The 19604-nt window shown below is 40.6% G+C and overlaps 1 protein-coding gene across 2 annotated transcripts in view; it reads right to left on the bottom strand.

Annotated features, from left to right (window-relative positions):
• Positions 1-19604, bottom strand: part of IARS1 (isoleucyl-tRNA synthetase 1) — an 86403-nt gene that overhangs the window by 21525 nt on the left and 45274 nt on the right. For both annotated transcript variants that reach the window (XM_081847727.1, XM_081847726.1), the window contains exons 20-30: positions 17278-17425; positions 13276-13396; positions 12718-12809; positions 12470-12547; positions 10736-10857; positions 7003-7105; positions 6720-6803; positions 4005-4179; positions 3201-3313; positions 1915-2010; positions 440-616 (exon numbers count right to left, since the gene is read on the bottom strand). In XM_081847727.1, coding sequence (XP_081703853.1) covers positions 440-616; positions 1915-2010; positions 3201-3313; positions 4005-4179; positions 6720-6803; positions 7003-7105; positions 10736-10857; positions 12470-12547; positions 12718-12809; positions 13276-13396; positions 17278-17425 — 1309 coding nt within the window. The remainder of the gene's footprint in view (positions 1-439; positions 617-1914; positions 2011-3200; positions 3314-4004; positions 4180-6719; positions 6804-7002; positions 7106-10735; positions 10858-12469; positions 12548-12717; positions 12810-13275; positions 13397-17277; positions 17426-19604) is intronic.

The raw sequence follows: 19604 nt of genomic DNA, 5'->3' as shown, positions 1-19604 counted from the left end.
ACAATAAGCACAATGTAGCTCTTAAGAAACATTTCAACAGATATTACCCCTGTGGATTAAGGTCTATCAAGCCTGCATTAAAAGAGACTCCTGAGCATCATCGGATTTAATTTGCTTTACTTGAAATCAGTAGATACAGTCAAAAAGGTAACCTACAACATGCATTTCTGAGTTTTAATTTCATATGGTAGAGATGATTAGCTGAAATGCAGAAAACCAAGAGGGTTTTTAGTGCTGGGTATGTAAGTCCATGCTGACCAGTTCTGAAACCACTTGGATGATTTCTGTGACTTCCTGAACTTAAAGCTTGTCATATAATATGAACATCTGAAATGGATATACCGACTCTGGTCCAATAAACATTTAATGTGAGGCAATGCATTATTCAGATAATGGGGTGAGGTGAATATTTTCCAAAGAAATTCTTGCTTGTTTTTACCTGGGTTTTCTCTTGAATAAGCACTTCCGTTGAGGTAGGCACTGGGTATGGCTTCAAGGCAGCCTTTATTGTTGCAAAAATGAAATCTGTATGCTCCTTAATAACAGTATCAAGATAATCACCTTCTGGATTAGCACGGTAATACACTGTAATCTCATCAGTTGGAACAAGATTGCGCTGTAACAAAATCAGCAACCCAATTGAGTGAGCAATAAAGATTACCTATCACCAAACATTTGCAACCAAAAAGTAAAATATTTTTGGTATTATCAGAACAAAACACACATTTAAAAAGTCAAGCATAATTATAGCAAATATTCTGGCAAGCAGAAAAGCATCTAATTGCACATCACATGTTAGTTTGTCTTAGCCAAAGTCCAATGGCACTCTACAAAACATTTTGCTTCAAAATAAAAAAGATTTCACCAAGAAAAACAAAAATAAAGGTATTCTGCAAATGAGCAATTGGTTTTTATATTTAAGAATGCAAACAAAAAGTAGAACTGACCAACAAATACTGTCCCCAGATTTAAAAATATTAACCAAATGAACACAATTCTGTTCTGGAGGAGTCTGCAGTTGATTGAGCAATGGCATCTATAGTTCTTGTTATCTTAATAAAATGAGAAGTCACCTTCACACACACAATTACCTATGTCATGCTCATTTTTTAAATCATCTTTTCTAGTCTCCTTTTATAGCCATCTGTTCTTCATGTATAACTAGACATTGTGAGTGCAGGCACACAGGATAACAACTGAGAGAGGCCAAAGCACTGCAGGCCAACACACAACTGCCAAATATACTTTAAGAGAGTCACGGTTTATAAGTGTTTATACGCTAATGCCAGAAAGCCTCCAAGTCAAGATGCGCGAACTGGAGTGCTTGGTCTTAAGAGGACGGCATTCATATACTGGGCATAACAAAAATCTGATGGAATGGAGAGAACTGATGGGACACGATTGTATCTCTGGATCTAAATTCGATAGGACAGGGAACAACAGACTGGAGGTGGTGTCACTCTATACATCAAAGAAAGCGTTGAATTCAACAAGCTAGAAATCCCCAAAGAGGTAGACTCCTCTAGCATTGTGGGTAGTGACACCAGGCCCAACAATAAGTGGACATGCTATCAGTCAAAGCAGGTAAAAAAACGTTTTTCTCCCTCTCTCATAACACTAAAATTTGTGGACATTCAGTGAAGCTGAATGCTAGAGGATTCCGGACAGACAAAAGAAAGTACATCATAACACAGCACATATTTAAACTATAGAATTTGCTTCCACAGGAGGCAGGGATAGTTATCAACTTGGATGGCTTTAAAAGAGGATTAGACAAATTCATGGTGGAGAAGGCTATCCTGTTCTAGCCACAACAGCTGTCCATGGTCAGAGGCAGCATGCTTCTGAATACCAGCTGTTGGAAACTACAGGAGGGGAGGCTGCTCTTGTGCTTCATTTCCCAGATTTACTAACCTTCTTCCGAAGTTTCTGGATGCGATTTATTACTTCACGTGCAACGCCTTCATCGACCATAGACTGATCGGGAGTAACATCCAGGAGAACCAAAACCTGGCCAGAAAAAAGGCAGATGCTATATAGACCTTGTTTTATAACAACAAACATAGACATGTTCATGTGGATTGAGACAAGAGAAACTGTGTTTTACAAGTTAGAGCTAGTTGCTATTAACTCAATCTTTGTTGTTGTTTTGAACTGTTACAATATATATACAGTGGTGCCCTGCAAGACGAACGCCTCGCAAGACGGAAAACCCGCTAGACGAAAGGGTTTTCCGTTTTGGAGGTGCTTCGCAAAACGAATTTCCCTATGGGCTTGCTTCGCAAGACGAAAATGTCTTGCGAGTTCCTGCGGGGTTTTTTCCCTTTTTTCCCCCTTTTCCTAAGCCCTAAGCCGCTTATCAGCTGATCCGCTGATAAGCCGCTTATCAGCTGATCTGCTAAAAGCCGCTAAACCGCTAATAGTGCTAATCCGCTAAGCTGTCAATGGGCTTGCTTCGCAAGACGAAAAAACCGCTATACGAAGAGCCTCACGGAACGGATTAATTTCGTCTTGCGAGGCACCACTGTACTAAGGTGCTACTGGAAGGAATTTTTGTTTCAAATATATATACTGCTAGAGACATGCACAATGGGGCACACTAGGACAACCCCATGCATGGTGTGCTTAACTTTTTGCCCTGATGTCAATACAGGTTGTGGTGGTAGTGATGGGGTGCTAAGCACACTGCAGGTCTTTAGATTTTAGCTGGGCATAGCTACTTGAAAGTGAAATAGCCAGCCACAGGATCGGAAAAAACAGTTAACTTCCTGCAGTTATTATGGAGGTCACTTGTCCGAGGACGTCATTGCTTAGACTTGCAAAGCGCTCCTCCTCATTTAAGCTATTGCTGCTAATGACACAGCTCCTTCTCCAAATTCCAGCCAATTTTTTGTTCTGCTCTTCTTCAATTTATCTGCTCAGTTCTACACTTCCAGCAACTGCTATAATACGATTATGTCCATTTATGATATGGAACAGAAGCCAACTGTTCTATGTCAAACATTCCCCTGGGTTAGTTAAAAATCCTTGCATGAGCCTAAGCAACTCTTTGGATCACTGTTTCCTGCCATCTCGAGCAGATATGCCAAAATGGTATGGTATAGGTTCTATATTGCAGAGGCACTGATCCACAGCAACTAATGCTAGCAACATGAACATCTGGATTTCCCATCGTCGTCACTGATCACTACATTTGATACCTGAGAATCAGAATGTGCTTCAAACTGGGCAGATCCTCCTTCAGCCTGGTTAAAGGTGTACATCAGACGGAGATCTTCTTCATGCAGTTCATGACCTTCTACAACAATGGTGCCTGATTCATTTAAACCAGAGAATTACCTGTTTTATATTAAGCAAGTGTTCCAAGCTTTCAAAAATGTGCAATTAGTCAACATTTCAATGTACTGATGTTTTCTGTCTCTTGTTTGAATGACAACATGTATTTCTCTGACTTTCTTGTGTTTAGAACAAACATTTTTGCTCCATGGGCCAGATGTTTATCAGAAATTTACAGGAGGATGGGGTCTCCTGCCTGTCAAAATTCCCTCAGTAACTTTGAAAATCCAGTTTCCAACTCTTCAGTCTCTGGCAGAATAACTGGAACAAAGTGTTCCAGGTTCTGAAAGCTTAGACCATCCAAAGAACATTCAAAGCAAAATATGAGAAGTATAAAAACATTTTCTACTCAAGGTAGTTTGGATTCTTTTATAGACGTTTAGACCCCTAAGCGCTTCCCTGAACATTTCCTCGTTTTGCAGAATTGATTTAACCTTTCTCCTCTTTGCAGTTATTTTCCAATATGTTTATGGAACCTATAAACATTTGACAATATACTAACAAGAGAAATAGCTTTTAAATCTCTGCCTTTTTGCTTTTAGACTAGAAAAGAAAACCAAGCAGCTAAATGGATTGGTTTCCATACTTGAAAATAAAAATTATTTTGCGTCTGTTTCCAAGGTCATCACACTTTTCTGACAAACTACACATACTCCACTGATACTAACCAGTCTTCTGGAATTCTTCCAACTGCTCACTTTTCAATTCCTTCACAGCAGCCATAACAGATTTAAAGGCACCTTTCAGACGCTTCCCAAGCACCATGTGATCAGGTTCTGCTCTTAGGCGGATCCCATATTTATCTTTCTCAGTTGATAATGTCACTTGACGGACATTCAGTTCCTGTGCATTTCCCAAAAAAGTAATAAAATGAAAAAAAATAGTTTAAAAAATAATCATCACTTGGAGTCATCATTGACAAACCATTTTACAGGCTGAATGGCAAAATAGTACAGAGAGTAGGACAAACAAAAAACAGCTGTCTGCTATTTTGATATATGTGCACTTGAAGTTTGAACAGTACTATGATTAAGTCATTTTAGATTGTTATGCTATACAAAAATACTTTGCTGTACAGAAGACCAAGTTAAATAGAGCTCCCATTCATGCTATTAAATAAGAAAAAGTTCTCCCACCAAAGTATTATCCAAACATCCTTACCTATTCCCACCCCTGAGTTTCCACCTTACACCTTCTAAAGACCCCAGTCCTACTCTACTCAAGGTTTCCTCACTCCACAACCCATAAAACCTTTGAGATCACTCCTATTCCATTCAGCCCTTGTCCTTGGCTCTTTTGTCTTGTTATTAAGCCAGGCCTCTTTTCCTCCTTGAACTAACCCCAGACTAATATTTTCCTAAATAGTGAACACTTTTCAGTAACTAAGAACTATCTACTGTTTAATTCCATCTAATGCAACGCTGGTGTTAAATACAATCGTACAAACCAAACAGGTGATGGTCTGATAAAATAAACCACCTCTCCTATTTTGCATCTGAAAGCTTTTCTAGCATACTTCTGCTGTGTTGCTCTTGTTCGTAGGAAGCCTGGGAGACCTTTTGTCTGGCCAAACAAATGTACATACAATATTATAAAGAGTTTCACGTCTTTTACGAGGCATTGAGCTCTAAGAATCCAATACACGAAACCACACAAGGGGTCACTTTGTCAGGCAAGCCACACTTTAATCTCTAAAATAGATAAAGGATAAAATTGGCTCCATTTCCAGAGCAGAACAGTTCACTCTCAGCCCTCTGAAGCAATGCTTAGCTGAAAGCAATTTACTAGTACAAAACAATCAAAACATTTTATGCGCTTTCTTTCCATCGCATTTCTTTTTTTCTCTTCTTTTTTTCCACAGGAAAGTCCACATACTAATCTTCCTTCCACTTATTGTTTAATGAACTGTGCTTTCGCAATTGGTATTGGAATCAAAACGAATGTCAACTGACAGCAACAAGGTTTTACACAGCAAGCGAGTGGCTCCTCTTGCGGTTCCATCAGCCACACTCCAAAGGGATGCAGGTGGAAGCAGGTCCACAGACACCCATAAGCAGCCACAGAGCAGGAATGTTACTTAGGTTCTCCACCTTGTCCCATTTTACCGGGAAACTCAAGGAAAGCCACCACATCCATACCAACAGCTTTTTTTAAAAAAAGACTTATTTTGCACCAAAATCCAAAAGTGCCCTTTTGAAGTTAGCTTAGTGGAATGAGACGGTTTAGGAGGGCAGCTTCTTCAGAAAGGCATAATGAAAAATGATAGAGCGATGCTGCAAGACAATTCTTTTTCATGATTTTGTGAATGATCAATGATCATGAAGTATTTATCTCTGAAAAATATGTGGTCAAAAGTCAACTGTATTATACATAATATACAGATGTCACAATTTATCCTCGGCTTAGTTTGGTCCTTGCAGTCTTCATGTGTAATCAAGAGTACTTGGTAATGAGATCTTTTTTCTCAAGAAAGTATGTGTTTGCTTAACCCCTGCCTACACATAGATCTTGATACTTTCTCCTACTCCAATGAGTTAGGTCTCTGTGCCTGAGCTTGACTGGAGTAAGACAACACACAAGAGTCCGCTGCGGGCTCAAGTCCAAAACATGACAGCATTAAGCCGTAACAAGGGGAGTCCAAAGCCAAGCCAAAATCAAGCAGCACAGAACTGTAGTCCTGGGTCAAATGAAATACAAAGGCTGAGTCAGAAGGCATGTGTATGTATGTGAAAGAGATATCCAACAAACTCATCCTAACACACAAGGACTTCCACCTGCCAAAGGGGTGGTCTTCTCCTTCCCTCTCTTCTTCCCACTCCTTGCTTCAAATCTGCTTCAGAAGATTGACAAAACCCCCAGAATATATGGGGAAGCAGTCCCCTTGTGCAGGTGGAAGCAGAGGCGGAGCTAGCTGCTCCGGCACCCGGAGCGGCACACATGCTATGCACCCAGGGGCGGGGCTAGCTGCCCCCAGGGGTGGGGTGAGCATCCCGGAGGCGGGGCGGCAATGTCACCCCCCTCAGGGATGACACCCAAGGCGGACCGCACCCACCACACACCCCTTCCTCTGCCAGTGGGTGGAAGTCCTTTCCTAACAGGGCAGCTTGATTGGATACAACCCACTCTGTTTTATTTTTAACTGAATTTATATTCCCACCACCAAGGAGCCCAGGGTGGCAAAGCAGCACCTAATTTTAAGCAAAAACATTCTCAAAGAAGTTGCAAGGGCAATGTCCACACCTGCCACTCTCTTGTACAGGCTGGATCATGTGGTGTGCTGTTATGCTGACAGACTTGCAAGGCAAAAAACGTGGCATCAACCTGAATAAAAACCAATAAGAACTTAAGTTCTAGCAGCAATGCCTTCTGCTCTTCTATCTTACCTCAAGTATATACTTTTCCAAGGACTTGATATCTTCCAGCGCCTGGGGATCCTGATGAATAACCACCACCTCTTTCAGTGGATACTGAAATTAAATTCAACATCATAAGTCTGGAAAAAGGTACCCAAGATCTATTGCAAAATGGCTATTTAAACCATGGCTATTTAACAGATATCCTTATAGTTCATTTTCTGGAATTCATTGATTTACCTAGGCATTTCTCTGTCACAACCAATAAGTGCTTATGGGATATTGATGTAAGATAAATTAAAAAACATCTTACCTTTACTGGAATGGTTTTCCTGTCTCTGATTACCCGTCCAAGCTCAACAACAGATTGCATTCGGGAAACGGCACTTTCTATATTTTTGTCAATCAGATCCTCTCTAGATTCAAAAGGGGGGAAAAGGTAAACTTGTTTTGCATATGAAGCTAACCCCTTTAAAAATAATAACCTGCATTTAAAACCTGGCTGAAAAGAAAAAGCCCTCTCCTGGGACCCTCTTGTATGGCAGAATTGCCAGAAACAGCATTTTTGACCATCTTAAAGATTGCACTGAACACAAATGCCAATTTGAGAGTCAGTGCACCATGCTGGATAGAGTGATGGACTTGGGACTATGGAGACTGGGTTTGAATCTTCCTGCTCAGCCGTGAAACTTATAGAGTAAACTAGAGCAAGTCACATTCTCTTTCTGCGTAACCTATTCCATTAAACTAGGAGTAGCTGGTGGGGTGGGGTGATGCCACAGAGCTGCCCTCCTGAAAATGTAATCGCTGCCACTTACCAGGACAGTGTGGGCAGCACTGAGGTTAGAGCTCTGCTAACACAGCAGCTGTGCCAATCCAGTGATCCTGCCAGGGCACCTACACTGCTGCCCTGCCCCCACTCTGGTAAGCAGCAATGATGTCGGTGTCAGGCAGAAGGTTCTCCCCTACTGTACCAGCAGCTTCTACTTTATTAGCTTTTAGGTGCTAAGTGAATATTTTTTTCATTATCTCAAGCTTTTAAGACATAGCTTAATGGTTGTTTTATCACTTTATTGCCAGTTTGCTTCGGATACTCTTGTTAAAAGCAGTTCAGAAACAGCAGCTTGTGCAGAACAGGGCTGCAAGCCAGGACTGGGCCATATTACAAGAGGGTTTTATCAGCTGCACTGGGCTCCCAAGTCTATGCAAGTTTTAATTTTTAAATCCCTAGACAGATTGGTACCACCTCCTCCCATAAGTATCTACCCAAAGCTTGATCCTCTTTGGCAGTCCTGCTCAGAGTGGCCCCATCAAATGAAGCAAGGTGAGCAGTCATCAGCAAGAGGGCCCTTTTACCACGGGCACTCCAGTTATGGAATAGCCTGTCCAGGGTAGATTGCCTTTGAAATTGGTAAAATTTATGTAGCATCCCCCTCCCCCGCTTCTAAATGGTTTTATGTTTTATTTTGCATTTCAATTATTATTTTTTACTTATTTCAAAGAACTTTATGTTACATGGAGGGTAAATAAGTAATATTCTAGTAACTAAGTTGCTAAATATTAAAAGGAATTGCAACCAGTAAAAATTCTGGAGGTTAAGCCTGACCACTGAAATATGAATAGCCTTTCATTGGCAATCAATGCTTTTATTGGTCACTCAGCCACACAATACAGGAAAAAATCCATCATATTTATGAGAGGGTCCAATGCCTCTTATTCCATTCATTAACCATAACTTAAATTAGAAAATTATTGATCTGTCTAGCAAATAAAACTATCCAAAAAAGAAGATGAGAAGCAGACTGGAACGGTGACTTACACACACGAAAGAAACAAATTATGGACGAGCCTTAAAATAAAAGTTTGGATGTATGAAAATGGGACTTGCTTGCTATTCAAAATTCCACACAGCTGGACAGGAAACAGAATTATGAGATTCTAACCAAGCCAAGTTCTGTAAAGTAGCTGGTACCTATAGGGCTTATTTCAGAATTCACAGTGAGATGACAAAGCCATCTTCATTTGAATGATAATCTTTTGTTCCCCAAAGTTTAAAGTGTAAGATAGGAGTGAGGAACATTCTGCAGTCTGAAAGGCAACCTCACCTCAAAGCCAGCCTTCTAGTGCCTTCCTGCCAGTGGTGGATTGGGCCAAAGTCAAAAAAAGTGATACAGTGCAATGGACGCAATACTTTCCTTTGTACAGCAGGCAATACATTCTAGCCATACGAAAGGAGGAGGTTTCTACATCCACACACATCTCTCCATCATGGCAACCAAGAAACGTTGCCACAATTCAAGAACACATTCCAGACATGAGGAAGGTATGGAGTCGTACCTGCTGATGGGGAGGGTGGTGTGGCCTATGAAGAGTACTAAGAGCTAGACAGAGAGGCCTAGAGGGCCATATTCAGCCCTAGGGTCCAACATTCCCCACCCCTGGTGTAAGGTTACCAAAATTTGGACCTAGAACCTGCTCATTCCTTGAGACCATCTGAGGAGACTCTCTGCTGAAGCCAGGTGAATGGGCCAATGATTGGACCTTCAACCCCTGGACCATGTACCTAAGATCCACTCTTTTAGGCACTGGGTGGAAAGATAAATGCTACAGATTCTAGTGCTGCTTTAATGCATTAACTTTGCCTTAACTGATGCTCATGCTTATGTTGGGTCCATCATCTTATTGTTTTATATTAAAAATATAATTTAATAGTTTTTATATTAAATTATTTAACCTTAAAGCCTTGAAACTATGTGCAGTAAGGAAGGATAGAAACACACTGAAATTCCCTCAGTACACACATCAAGCAAATACTGAACAGCTAGTTTGTAAGAGAATTCAGGAAACCTGACACATTCTCATTTCAACAATGGAGGCAGTAAAAATGCTAAACTTAACTACTTAAAGCTGCCCAAAGGAAGGCAAAATAAAATTTAAACCTTTAGCCTGACAACCAGGGCATGTGCAGTCTAACTGCTTTCCATCATGGGCAAGTCCATCATACAGTACAGAAACAGGGGGAAATGGTATTCCAACGCCTGTTAACAGACTCAGTAATTACTACAAAGCTTCTGGGAGGTGGAAAAACTGCTTCACTAGAGACTGGCTATTAAAAACAAATAAACTCTCCGACAAAGCAAGTCAATCTGCAGTATTTTTTAATGTAATTTACATTCACAAATCACATTTATCTTTGGCATCATTAATTGGACAGAACAAGGTGGCACCTGGGACTAAAAAAAAATTAAGTTAGATTCCTATAAATAACTGAACATCTTTCTAATGTGCCTTTCAAAATACTAGTTCAAGGGCATTTGTAATGACAATGTACCTACTGTGCTACAAACAAAAGAACATTTATACCCTGTAAAATCCACAGCTTTGATAAAAGAGATTTAACTCATATACCTCTAAACTGTTTGAGATACCAAAAACAGTTCCCCCAAGTGAAAACAAGAAATATTCAAAGCCTATCCAAACCTATTTGCCAACCATATCCAGAAAACAAATGTTGGGGCTTCTGCTAAACTGCAAACTGCAACATGGTCAGAACATCAAAAAAACAATATATAAATATATTTTCTTCCTTCAATTGTATTGATCACTAAAACCTTTTCCCTGGCTGTTGCTTACACCTTGAAAAATGTTTTCATCTACTCCTTTCCTTTTATCAGAACTGGTTTTCTACGGAACCACAATATAGAATGACCACCCTCGTCAGTCTACAATTCAGCATCAGGTATGGGTATTTAATAAAGTTGCAGATTCTACAGCAGTTTTACAACTGGATTTGGAAAAACACGTTTTAAGAACTCTAATATTTTGCCTTATAGGTAAAGCATAAAAGAAAGGGCTGCCTCGGAAGACAGTTCAGAAACTACACAATTTGCCAGCCAGGTTACTCACTGGGACAAGACAGTTTGAGCTTACTACACCGATCGTGACCTGACTGCACTGGCTGCCAATTGTTTCAGAGTCCAAAGTGCTGGCTTTGACCCATAAAACCTTAAACGTGGGCATCCACTACAATTGACTGAGTTGCTCACCGAACTTGAGGAACCATGAGGTAGTGAATGCTATCTGTGTTCTTCTCCTGAATGCAGGCAGGATCAATAAGAGTCTTCAAATTCTGGTACATCAGTTCAGTGATAAATGGAGTATAAGGTGCCTGGAATGACAATTTTTCATTACTCGGCTATTCTATATTTTGAAGTAATTACAAATGAATTATAAATTGCTAAAACTCATAGGTTGTACCCAGCACTGCACAAGCAGAGTTTAACTTATGAAAGAAGACTTCCATTTCCTCCCCTCCCAAATGCCACTGCAAATCTGCTCTAGAGGATCCTCCAACTCTTCAGAGCTAGTCTTAAGAGTATGCAGAGGACTAAAGAGAACAGGAAGCTTTGTTGTATGCAAAGAATAGAATTCTGTTGGATATAGCCAAAGATATTCTCTGTTACTATCATGCAAGTTTTCATGCACAGTTTCCTGTCAAAAATGTACCAGCTGCAGAGTTGAATCAGGAAACTGTTTCCAGTTGAACAACTTCCTCTGGCTAATCAAAATAACCAAATTACAAGGTCTAATACCACCTGATGGCTGTGCTTCTTACCTGGCCTCTTTACAGATAGGTATTCAACAAAGAGAATAGCTCATCTCAAGAGACAAGGAAGGCAACCTATATCTCTTAAGCTCTCAGAGAACAGAGGAATGAAAGAAAGTGAACAGCCTTCAAGTCAGAAATTTTAGCAAGCACTGTCTTAGTCCTTGTCCTTTCACACCAGGAGACAGCGAACCTTCCAAGCCTTCGGACTACTGAGATTTCACTAGGCACAGTCCAGACACGGCCAGGCATTTCTTCCTGACTAAAGAAACTTACCCCCACACTCCTTCCCTTAATTAAATCAGAGACTGTTAGAGAGCTGGATTCTGCCCCAGTTCCACATTATGTGCTCCTGCAGAATCATAACCCACATGCAGCCCTAGCAAGAACCCTCTCTGTGTTACAAGCTGACTGCCATGAGCTTCAAAAAGCAATGCTTCTGTACATAAATCTGTAAGAGGATGATTGTAAGGTAAGGTAAAAGGTAAATGACCCCTGGACGGTTAAGTCTGGTCAAAGGCGACTATGGGGTGCGGTCAGGGACGGATTTAGGTTTGATGAGGCCCTAAGCTACTGAAGGTAATGGGGCCCTTTATATGTGATATTTTAGGGAGCAGGCTAGCGGGCGGGGCCCATTACTTACATCATAGGAGTCTACACCACACAAAACACTGTTGCTGTATGTAGGTTTTATTTGTTTTTTATCTTATATTTTGGAAATGTACATCTAGTTTTTTCCCCTTTAATTTTTTTAAAATTTTTATGGCCCCAGTAGAGTGTGGCCCTAAGCTATAGCTTGTTTTGTTTATATGGAAATCTAGCACTGGAAATCTAGCACTCGCTTCAGGCCGAGGGAGCCGGCACTGGTCCACAGATAGCTTTATGGTCTTGCGGCCAGCATGACTAAACCGCTTCTGGTGCAACGGAACACCATGATGGAAGCCAGAGCACACGGGAACGGTGTTTACCTTCCTGCCACAGCAGTAACTATTTATCTACTCGCACTGATGTGCTTTCAAACTGCTAGGTTGGCAGGAGCTGGGACAGAGCAACGGGAGCTCACCCAGATTCCAACTGCCGACCTTCCGATCGGCAAGCCCAGGAGGCTCAGTGGCATAGACCACAGTGCCACCCGCAATCCCAGATGAATGACTGTACAGTAGTTAATTCTTACCATAAGTCTGCACATAGAGTGAAGAACGCTGAATAAGGTTTCTAAGGCCATAATGCAGTCATCTGTTCCATTTTCACCCTACTCAAGAAGTAGTCATATATGTAAGAGAGATTAGACCAATAATTACACAAAATGGTCTTCAACACACAAATCAAGAAAGTACTCAGCTTTAAAGGGAATCTGAATTAACTCAGGAGCAAACTACTTCCACCTCTCATGTATACACCCTGGAAACAGAAGTCACATACCTTTAACCTCCTGCGATTCATTCTGACATACCAGTTGGTAAGAATGTCTACAAACTTAACGAGACGAGGAACTACCGTGTACAGTCTGTAGGCTGAAAGTGAGGGGGGAAATAGCAAGATGTAATGTCCCATTAACCTTTAAGCTTCAGTCTCTTTTTCTTATCAAAATCTTGGAGCCTGTGACAGTATCTTAACAACATTAAAAATGTATCACTATAAAGAAAGAATGGATTTGACTATGAGTCCCTTATTCATGTTATCCATAGTTAAGAAACCCCTTTTCAAACCCTAGTTTCAAACTCATATTAAGAGAGCAAAAATGTTCAAATCTGTAAACAAACATTGGGTTGTATCCAAAGTTAGTCCTACTCTAAGTAGATGCACTGAAATGAATAGGCATAACTAACTAGGGCCCAGTAATTTCAATGAATCCACATCAAACAACCCACAAAAAGTAAATAAAACCATGGATACAGAATCAGTATATTTCTACTGTATAACCTTGCAGCACCAACATGAATGTAATTAGAATCCTGAAATTTAAGGAAGCATACGCACCTGCCATTTCTGCTTTGAAGAACTGAATGAGTGACTGTGCAAAGGAAAGAATCCATTTATCCATGATATTGTTGCTTTCTTTAACTGTATTCTCATTGTAAAGGAATTCCTTTCCATCTTCCTATGAATATGGAGATAGAAAAAGAGATTTAACTTGAGCCAGAGCAATATGTTGTGGAGGTGGGAAAGAATCTGTGGCTGGGGTAACCATAACATTATAGGTGGTTGGGGGGCAATTTTTCTATTTCTTTCCCCTTGTTTTCTCCTCACATTTCCCCTTCTACTTACTGCAAAAGGAAGATATTAACTAAGCCAGCTCAGGGGGTGATGTAGTTTTGGGATCTATTTAGGGGCATGTCAGGGGAGTGTAGTGACTGAGGATCTTACAAGTCCACAGCTCACCATCCCAGAACACTCTGCTTGGCTCACGCATCTGGCAGAACATAACGAGTGGGCCGAACATGCCTGCTGAGCTTTCTGCATGCCTACCAGGGACTGTGGTGATGTAAGTGCCATCCTGCCATCAGGTTTTCCTCTTCACCAGCAGAGCTGCACTTATGTCAGCTGCAGGATCACACCCTAATTCTTCCAATTTCAGTTGGTGTACTACAGTAGTGCAGACCAGTATTGAACCAGTATGCCTCTGACTGTGCAACAATGTCAAGTGAAAAGAGAACTCCTGCAGTTCATGGGTCATTCAAGAAGTCAGTTGCAAATGTTATTCATTCATTAGACATGTTCTCATGCAGGCAAACACAGCAGCTATTTGCAGATTTATTCTCTTTCTGCGACAAAGCCATCTGGGGTGAATGCCACTCCGAGAGTCTGTTCACCTTATCATGCTGCACTGAGAGAGTAGTAGTTTTCAGGATGATACCATCAGTTCAAATTTCTTGGCAAGTGTATCACATAGCAATAGTTTCAATTGCTTTAATAAGGTAGGATAATTTGAAAAGCGCTTCAGTCAAAAAATAGCTGCTTTCTGGGTTCTCATTTGAGGACCTCTCATTTGGACTTTGCTCCCATTAGCAGGGAACAAAGCACTTCACTTTAGTACTATGGTACATAATAACATTTTATAAATAGTTTAGCAGACGGTAATTTCAAAGCAAGCTTAAAAGGTTAAATGCAATGTAGAGACATTTGCCAGGATTTACTGCTTGCTCCTTGCACGAAATGAGGGAGTGGTCAGAGCCCCTCTTTATGGCACCATTCACCTTAATGCTATATACACAGAGACCGTTGAACAATGTTGAGCCACATTGCTATAACTTAAGGGAGGGGAGAGCTTCCTATTTGTGCAATTGCCAGCACAACTTAGTTATGCAAAAGTCCTGGCTCCCATTTGATGAAGAACTCTTAACTCAGGTTGTGGTTTCCACCAAAGCCTTTAATGCTCCGATCAGTGCGATGCACGGACAAAACGAGGTAATGTGGTTCAAAGGCACAGCAGGTGCTGCCCACAACTACACAAGCAAAGACACGGATCCAACAACAATACCCCACTGAAACATCAGGGAATGTGGTGGGGACAACTTAGCGTAGTAAACGGTTCTAGTCCTTAAGAGTGGGCAAGCAACCTGGCACTTCTCTGCAAAGGCTGAACCTGCCCCTACTGTTCATGCTTGTGCTGGCATCTCCATGGTCTAGGCAATGGAGGGGGCACCACTGCCTCGTAAGAGGCGTGTGGGAGAGGTGAGGCAGCAACCTCCCTGGGACAGGCAACACTATATGTGGTTTCTGGCAACTTCAGAGGCAGAGTTAGTGGCACGATAAGTGGACAAGCCAGAACCAGCTTCCTACAACTCAGGAAAGGGAGCCAATGCCTCAAGTTGAGGTATAGGGTGAGGGAAACCCACCACCACTAGAATGCTCTCTAGTATCCTCTACCTTGGGTTCTCCTGACCTGAGCAAAGACCTTCCTAGCCCACTAGATCCCTTCCCAGGTCATCTTTCTGCAACTCCCCTTCTCTCTGTTGGCTCAACCAGACCTCCCCACTCAGGGCCCATGACAGCAAATACATCTCCCAGGAACTCAATACCACAAGAACAATACAGTGGCACCAAAACTAAGTTCAGAGTATGTAAAATATTAGGGCAGTTTGAAGAACAGTATTAGGAACATTGTCTGGGGACCCTCAGAAATAGCTGATTAATTATGCAGCTCCAAAGCTCTCCTTACAGAGGTGACTGCTAAAAATGTAAACCAATTTCCATTACTATTTATTGAAGTCTGCTGCCTTTATTGCTTCTAATAGCAAGGGCTCCATGGTGGTTTGAAAAGCTCATGTATCATGAGAGGTGAGTAATTATAAGCTCTTCAATTTATCAATTTCCCATCGGAAACATAGTGTATTCACTAAGATAATGTATCTGTTGAGACTTTCCTTACCAATCTTCAAAGGACCCGTGTTCTCTCTTCAAGTAAATTATTTGAAAGGCAACCATTTAGAAACAGTTGCTGAGAGAACAGATTAAGATTTAAGTACTGACTGACCGGAAGAGTTTTGAAATTTGTATCGCTGACAAGTCAGAAGTCTTCCCTCAGGTTGCCAAGTGTACGTTGTAAAAGTTATGAACTGCTTCAAATAAGCTGGTATCAATGACTAGAGATCATTTAATCTTATGTATGATTACATATAGAAGAGATATATTGCTATTATTGGAATCCAACAAATTAAACACAATCCTAAATAATGTATTGCCTTTTTTACCACTTTTTATGTAGAATATATATTACAGGAGGATTACGGATTTATTAAATCCCACTGGATATAATGAAATGTTTCTAGTCAATGAGGACCATAGACTTTGGAACATAATTTGAAACAGGGAAGAGGAAATAAATGTTTATCAAATATTCCTTTCCATTCCCATTCTGCTTTCCTCAGAGCACTGTCCCCCAAACTAGAATAGTAATGGATGCCATTAAACAAGCAGTTTTTGCAAGTGTTAAGAATCTAAACTGGTCTTCATAAAAAGTGTAAGACATACAGAGAGATAACAGTGCCATCAAATCAGAAATTTCTGGCATCAGAATTTTTTAACTTTAGTTAATATTAGCATTTCAGAAGCCATTAATAGTTAATATTAGCATTTCAGAAGCCATTGGTGCACCAATAAACTGAACAGCTCCCCAACACAAGTGAACTCTAAATCAGATTCTTAGAATAATGCCAGGGTAAGTGGGCATAAATTGCAGCCTATAGTTTTTGTCTGCAACTACACTCTCAAACTGCATAATTAATACTGACTCAGGCTACTTGAGTTTGAGTTTCCCTCCCCTCCCTCAATTTTCAAACTTTTAACCTCACCTTCTAAGAAGCTCAGGGTGGTATAAACAACTCTTCCTGAACCTCTGCTCACATTTGTTGTCCCAAAAAATCATGTAAATTAGGTTAGGCTGAGAGACAGTTCAGTTTTACGGAAAAGCAGGAAGCTTCCTTATACCAAATCAGAACATTAGTCTATTTAGGTCAGAATTGTGTATCTACATTGACTGGAAATGGTTCTCTAAATTTTCAGACAGGTGACACTCGCAGCCCTACCTGGAGATGCCAAATATTGAACTTGGAAGCTTCTGTGTGCAAGGTAGATACTACCCCCCCCACCCCAAAAAATAAAGTTTTCCCCATTACATTTAAAATAAAATAGATGATGTCATTAAGAATGATAGTGACTGACTCAAGGTCAGCACATTATCTTCATGGCAGAGTAGGGATTTGAAAGTGGGTCTTCCCAGTGATGGTCTGACACTATAAGCGCTATATTTCTGGCTCCAACAAAATGCAAGAATGATAAACTGCAACCACAACCGACTGCACCAACACATGTTGCCTGAGCCATCTTGAGAGCCCATTTGACCAGATGAGCAGGACAGATATCATGAAGAATAACTACATACATTGGCAGCATGCCGTGTGACTAGAGATCCCATATTGATAAGCAAAATACAGTAATGACCAGAGAAACAACTTTCTTCAACAGTGCAAAGCTTTGTACCTTAAGTTGCAGAATGACAACGTTCTGAATGAGAAAGCGATATGCATTGTACCATGGCAAGAAGACATCCTTCAGTACATCTCTCACACCTTCTTCTTTAAATCTCAAGTTTTCGGCTCTCACAACAGGAGAATTGATAAGGTACAGCCTACAGCAGTACACACAAACAGAGCAGAGTAATGAAAATTTGGACATGGCTTTAAAGAAAACACACCGGATCCCTTTTTAATACACACAAATTAAAATTTCAACAATCCTCCACCCAGGACCCAAAATAACGTTGAAGTCCTAATACTTTGTTCAGTGCCAGGAAATCTGTAGATGTTGCTAAGATACAACTCACACTGCTGAAATAGCAATTCTAATTGGCAGTATTAGCAGAGGTGTAACCCCCACCCCACCCCCAAAATTCTGCAACTACATAAAAAGGCATTTCCATTTCTTGCATTAGTCCAATTTAGCTGGATATTTTCTGTCTTTCTTCTTACTCTATTAGGCTGCTGAATAGATCTTCAGAAATCAAACATTTCTAAAGAACTGTGCTCAAATTACCATCACCCATCATTTCACATTTCCATATGACAAGATGGCTTTTGGACAAACTGATTTTTTTCTGCATAATGTACAAGAGTTTTGGTATTTAACAATGCAACCCTATGTATGTATAGTTGGATAGAAGTCCCACTGGGCTAATTCCCAGGAAAGCATGCATAAGACTGCAGCCAAAGCTAAAGAATATGGTTAAAACTACCTACAACAGGGATACAGGGTTTGTAGTTTTAGTGGCCTAGTTTAAATGACATGGTAAGCCAAACTATGGCTTGCCAGGACTATAAGTGTGCAGTTCTTTGGAGAGGAGTTTGCAAGCACTTTGCTCCATTTTGCTCTTGCACCACACTGAACAAAGCCAAGGCTGTTTCTTAATTTTCCTATCACATGTAATGAAAGGTGTCGTTTTCTGCCCTGAGATTTTGAACATGTAGCTGCTTATTTTGTTCACCATCTACACATTTTTATAATGTTGTTTTTCCCCATGCAGCTGTATTCCAAGAGAAAGGGATTCAAGAGTTGTTGTTGTTTAGTCGTTTAGTCGTGTCCGACTCTTCGTGACCCCATGGACCAGAGCACGCCAGGCACTTCTGTCTTCCACTGCCTCCCGCAGTTTGGTCAAACGGGCTTCAAGAGACTGTTCCACAATTCTTCCCAGGCATCCACTGGAATATTGTTACCTGTGTCCTGAGTTCATCTAACCCTCTACTCCTTTTCATGTTCTGATTCCACGTCACACTTCAGCTATATATATATTTTTGAAAGTATATATCTGCTAATGTGCATAATTCATTTTTCCAACTCTGAGATAATCCTCCAAAAATATCAAACTAGAAAATATTCAGACGAAGAGAGATTTTCCCCATTCAATTTTGTTTTGATCTCAGAGTATACCAATCATTAAATCCAATGGAGATGGTCAGTTTTCCAAATTTCAAAACCATTAACTGTATCTATACTTTAGTTGTATAGCACAGAATTGAATGGGGAAAGGCTTGAGTTAAATAGCCTTTTAAAACAATCCCAAACTCTTAAAATATTGAGTATTAAATGGTTGCTCTTCACCAACCTATCTGTTACCCTCAGATGCTGTTGAACTCCCACTCTACTCAGTCTCAGGTGGCCCACCCAATGGATGGGCTGATGGGAACTGTAGTCCAATGTCACCTGGAGAACCACAGATTCCTCATCCCTAATAGGCAAAGTTTTAGCCAAGGAACCAAAAGACAAAAGAAGGCCACTAATAAACTCACTCAGCACTTGTTACCCTCATTTAGCGTTCTTCGCTTCCTTAAGCAGTTTAAATGTGCAGCTGTTCAAAAATACCACATTTATCAGTAAGCTGCAGAGGATATTTCTGCAATACTTAATCAAAATTTGCATATGGGGGAAGGGAAAAACTTCTTCCGCAGAAGCTAAATTAGCTCAGTAAAAAAAGCAAAAGCCCACGAGAAAGTCAGAAGTATTCTATAAACAGAACACAAGTGCTTGACATCAAGCACTTCAAATAAGTTCAGACATCTGAACTGGAGCTCTCTCCTTAAATGAACCTACTAGCAAGCACTACTTTGCATTGTGTGTGGGAGTATGTATAAATAAGACTTTAGTGTACACATATCAGGCAGGCAGCAAGCAAAAACAGATTTATCTTGCTGGAAAAATGAGGACAGCAATGAATGCTCTTGAGAGCTGGGAATTTTAATTTAGGTAAAGAAAATAAAATTTACTGAAGTCTGACATACAATATTTTATCTTGCCAGAAATATATTTTAGAAAGA

Source organism: Podarcis erhardii, assembly GCF_964252035.2.
Source record: "Podarcis erhardii genome assembly, chromosome: 2".
Lineage (NCBI taxonomy): Eukaryota > Metazoa > Chordata > Lepidosauria > Squamata > Lacertidae > Podarcis > Podarcis erhardii.
This window is presented reverse-complemented; position numbering and strand designations above follow the sequence as displayed.